The following is a 5105-nucleotide window of genomic DNA, read 5'->3' on the forward strand; positions in this document are numbered from 1 at the left end:
AATAGAAAAATTAAATTTACAGGTAGATGAGTACAAACATATATATATATATATATATATATATTTGTGAAACAGATGAATGATATAAGTAATTAAGTTACGGTAGCGATACGGATGGAAATAAATTCAGAAAAGTAAATACCTGAAAACTGTTGACAGTACTGTGTAAACAACGGTGATAAGCTACATCAAACTGATTGAACTGATGATGATTCTCAACTGACATGTAATGCTTCAATCCATTCATAGATGTTTCAATCCAAAAGCAATACTCACGTTTATCTAATGCTGGTTTCTCTCGATCTATCACTTTGAATGCCGTATCATAAATTTTGTACAATGATACGCATTTATTCAGATCATCCGAATTCAGCTACAAATTATTTAGTTTTACGTGTTAGATGATGTCAACTATTTGAAGTGACAACATTTATGAATGGAAAAAGTACTGTAAAGAATTTCTTGAAATTCAACATACTGGTGGTGACTCAAAAATGCAAAGTTCGCCACCCTTCAGGATAATGAATCGAGGTTCCCAACGTTGACGTGGGTCTTTGAAATGTTCTTCCGGTAATCGCTCGCTTACCCAACCGATATACGTGATCTGAAAATGTCATCCTCAGTTTTTCTCCTAAACTTTAATTTCATCTTGATTAATTTGGTTTAAGAGTTTGACAGTTTCAGTAATTTTGTAAAATTTTGAAAAGTACTTCACTTGGATAACAATATCATTCAGCATGTTTTTTTGATGTATTCTTTTTCTTAGTACCAACCTGTTCATTTTTATGCAAATATCTGTTTGACAATTTGATGGATTTATAATTAAGCGATGTGATACGACTCTGAATATGTTTAAACCATTGTTCCATCGTTTTCTTGTCTTCACAATGTACAATACCTGTTGATGAGCCATCCACTGCACGAACTTCGAATGCATTATTTCTAAAAGTTCAGTTCAGACATTTTTGAAATTATGCAAATCACAAAATTTATGAATAAAATTTCTTCGAAGTTTAAGAAAAAAAAAGCAATTGGAAATTAGAACAGCTGTGGTAAGTAGCAGTTGTTTTATTCAGATAAATGATTGAATAATAGTTGAGGATAATGTTCTGTTAAATGCAAATACTTCGGACTAAAAGATTCTTTTTTTTTATTGATAAGAAATATCTACTTAGAACATTATCATTGTTATGCAATATAGAAGAGAGTAAAAATTTTTTATTATTATAACAAATGAATCTTACTTCCTAATTTTGCAAGTATATAACATCTGAATTTATTCAAACTAATTAAAATGAATCGGTCAACCTTTTTTGCTTGCAGCTTATATCCTAATTTATAACGCACAGGTTATACTTAAGTGATAACCTTAATTTATCAGTTCCCCATAAATAACGAGTAATAAACGCCATTGGTAGTGGGATCTTGGCCATCGTTTTCCATTCATCTGATGAGCCATCAGCTATACCTGGGGCGGTGGAACTTCGTATACTAGATATTTCACCAGTAGGAACCAATGACTGCACTTTTAATGAGCTCTAAATTTGATTTTGCACTTTGATTTTTAATATTTGTTTAAATCCATAAAATAAGCGAATATCAAAATAAAAATTGTTCAATTTTTTTAGTTTACTTGCGAGGATTTCACTAATGATTTGAGAAAAAATATTCTACTCTGAACAACTGAATTATCAAACCTTCCAGGTGTTCGGTTCATAGAGACGGTCAAATGCACTTCCTGTGTGCGATCTAAGCGAATCTGCTGGCCTGAAAAAAGTTCATCGTATTATCTGAGGCTTTCTTTATACTCTAAGAATCAAATACTCCAAAATGTGGTCGAAGTACCGAAAGTTAACAGTTATTTCAATATATCATGTCCATTGTAAGTTTCTTGCTTAACTACGGAAAATTACAAAATTCTTCAAGAGTACTGATGAACCATTGTACATATTAAAAATTAAAACTATTCTAAAGCATCTTAAGAAACCTTTACAGCTTTCATAAAGTGTATTTAAGATTCATTATCTATTTCTCAGACTTAGCTTTTTAAGTCAATCATTTACATCTTAAAATTTAAATGATAAAAAACTGAGCGTAAATAGTTTAATGAGCATCCAATAAAACATTTAACTTATAGTAAAATCTAACTTTAGATAAGGAGCAATTTGTATATAATGTCTGACACTAAGTGTTACTTCATCTCCACTGTTCTTTAAGATTTGAACAATTTCATCATGGCTTTTACCATCTGTTGACTGCCCATTTATTTCAACAATCACATCGCCAACATATAGCTGACCACATTCTTCTGCTGTAATGATGAAACACTATCAATAATTTGGAGTGATGAAACATCATCATATCATATCATATCATTGTTAGTATTTTGAAGGCATCTATTGTCAAAATTAGATCTTCGATTGAATGCCCCCAAAGTGAATGTTGCAGAATTACAACGATGAAAGAGTTGCAATATGATCAATTGTGGATTTTCTTCAATATCAAAATTTAAATTACTCTTAAAATACAATGAACTATGGAGAAGAATGAAAGTGATTATTTTATTGTACATACCAGGAGTGTTTTGAAAAATCTTTGAAATAACAACTGAAACTTGCTGGTTACCATCGTTACCACCCTGGAAAATAGCTTTGCTTGTTCAGAAAATCGAAAAGTCTCTACTTTTATTTGAATCAGCTTACTTTGATCGATAATCCTAAACCACCGTCACTTTTCTTGCGTAATTTAACATGTCGTATGCTATTATCCAGTTCCATCACTGAATCTTTCGTCTCATCAAAAAAACCGCTTTTGGCTATTTGAATAATGAGAACATCTAAAATTCAAATTCAAACCTGTATAAGGTCGAGAAAAATGAGCTCTTTTATCTTTACTTAAAATTGCAATTTGTTTTAAGTGAAATTAAAAAACTTATGAAGATCTAAAAAATTTCAAAAATGTTTTAATTTTAACTCATCAGATTGTCATTGAAACGAATTAATTAAACAATGGCTACAATCCTTTTTTGTTATAGTATTTCCCTATTTTATCTTTACAGTAATTTCATTGTTAACCTTTTGTGAGTTCTAATCGTACGGGTCGTCCGCGACCTTTACCGTCACTGAGTAGTACCATTCCGTGATGTATCTATAAAACTATCTCTTATTACATATCTCAACTTGATTTTCAATTTTTCTGTTTAATATACAAGTTATAGGACAATAAACATACAACGTCGAAATTCCTTCCACGAGTCTTCATCGTAACTTTTGCTTCTGCTGATCACAATTAACTGCAAGAAATTGAGAAGCAAAAAAAAAATCTGAAATTAATAAATCAAATAATTTTGACGCTTACGCTAGAATAAAATGATGAAATATTTGAATGGAAGCTGAAAATCAGAAATTAAATTTTGAATTAGTCAAATAAAGAACTGTGATTTTCTTTTACTGCTCAACAGTTATAATTTGATAGGTTTCATGAAAACTGCAACTTTAAGGTTAAAGTTAAATTTCTGTGTAAGGACAGTTGACACTAGTCTTGCACAACTTTCATGTGACATATGACTTGATGTCGCATGTACACACTTCTTGTTTATTTACTTATCTGCTATCTATCGAAGCAGAAAAAAATATGGGAAGATTCATTGCAAATATGAAATGAGAATTATTTATTATAAAAATAGTTTAAGTCTTAAATGAAGCAATATAATACTGAAAAAACTATCCCAAATGCAAACTTATCGATGTCTAGAAAATCATCAGCACTAAGTTGATAAAAGTTTAAAGAAATAATGCAGCTGTGAAAGAGACACAATACACGTGCGTGTAGAGAAGGATAGAAGTATACACAGCTGTTCAAACTACTCCAGGATCATCGAATAACATTCTATTAGTTATCAAACTTTCAAACTACTAATCTTCTTTATCAAGTCACTTAGGAAGATTAATATATTCAAGCCCATTCCTCTTTCAGCTTCTTTGATCAATTGCGCTGGATGCTTTCACTGACTGTTTATTGCATTAATGTGATATGATAATGATAATTGACGGGTAATTTGTATCTGATTGACAAAAGATATATGAGGACATTTGAAATTTAAAATTTCTTTGCTAGATCTTTTTTCAAAATTCCACTTGAATTCAATGGAAGTTGGAAATTGTGGATCGCTCGAATTATTTTTTACATTTTTTCTCCAATTGACTTTCATTTTCCCGCAGCAGAAGGTCCTTTTGCATCTGGAACTGAATCTTTTGCATCCGGAGTTGGTACTTTTGTGTTCGGAACTACACCTGGCTTGGATGCATTTGCTGCCGATGTATTTGCCGCTTGTGGAACACCACCGGCAGGTGTAGTAGGAGGAACTGCGTTACCAGTTTGTGGTATAGTTCCAGTGGGTGGAGCCGGAGTTCCATCATTTTTGAGGAAATAAACCATAATACGGCGTACACCTTCAAACTTCGATTGTGGTGTCCAAACTTGTCGAGCAGTCTTTTCCCTCTGAAAGTGAAACAATGTACCATTACTCAAATATACTAACCAATAAATTGATGCTTCAACGTTATCTCCTAAATTCATGTATTCATATTTAACCTTCATATATCACATTCACCTTGTATATTCATGCTAAGAATAGCATCATGTACAAGTTAAGTAAACGTGGAATTCAACGTGAGTATACGCACAAAATGTCTATTATATAAAAATGACAGAAAGACTGAACAGAAATTAGGAAATGGCTGAGAAGTTTCTTTCCCAAATATTGGATTCACTATTGATTAACGCTAAAGTACGCCACTGTATCTATTGTATCGTATAAAGCTTCTTTTACTTGATCAGTAAAATTATTACAGTATCATTTAGTGACCATCAAAATGATTAGCTCAAAATATACCCTACCTATTATGAAGAAATGAGAGATCTTCTTATAGTTAGATAAACAAAATATTGTAAGGAGAAGTTTTATTGATGATATCATAATTATAGTAAGATTTAACAAATATTTGAAATCTTTCTTTATCAAATTTCGCAGAGATGCATTAAAATATTCCTTTATAACAAAAATCTTAAAACTTGCTTTCTCATTGGAATCAGAATTTTACGAA

General features: G+C 31.2%; 2 protein-coding genes across 2 annotated transcripts in view; both read right to left on the minus strand.

The window, feature by feature from the left end:
* LOAG_16545 (gamma-1-syntrophin) overlaps positions 1-3135 on the minus strand; it is a gene marked incomplete at both ends in the record, with an annotated part of 4079 nt that extends 944 nt beyond the window's left edge. The window contains 9 exons of the mRNA XM_020449198.1: positions 143-373; positions 479-604; positions 774-942; positions 1369-1538; positions 1698-1767; positions 2149-2311; positions 2575-2638; positions 2703-2836; positions 3075-3135. Of these exons, the coding sequence (XP_020307321.1) occupies positions 143-373; positions 479-604; positions 774-942; positions 1369-1538; positions 1698-1767; positions 2149-2311; positions 2575-2638; positions 2703-2836; positions 3075-3135 (1188 nt within the window). The remainder of the gene's footprint in view (positions 1-142; positions 374-478; positions 605-773; positions 943-1368; positions 1539-1697; positions 1768-2148; positions 2312-2574; positions 2639-2702; positions 2837-3074) is intronic.
* A 1071-nt stretch (positions 3136-4206) lies between these two features.
* LOAG_12467 (hypothetical protein) lies at positions 4207-4599 on the minus strand (the record flags this gene model as incomplete). The annotated part of the gene is made up of 1 exon (XM_003147979.2): positions 4207-4599. The coding sequence occupies one exon, from the start codon at positions 4597-4599 to the stop codon at positions 4207-4209; it is 393 nt and encodes a 130-aa protein (XP_003148027.2).
* Positions 4600-5105: the final 506 nt, after the last annotated feature.

This window comes from Loa loa (assembly GCF_000183805.2).
Source record: "Loa loa unplaced genomic scaffold supercont3.7, whole genome shotgun sequence".
Lineage (NCBI taxonomy): Eukaryota > Metazoa > Nematoda > Chromadorea > Rhabditida > Onchocercidae > Loa > Loa loa.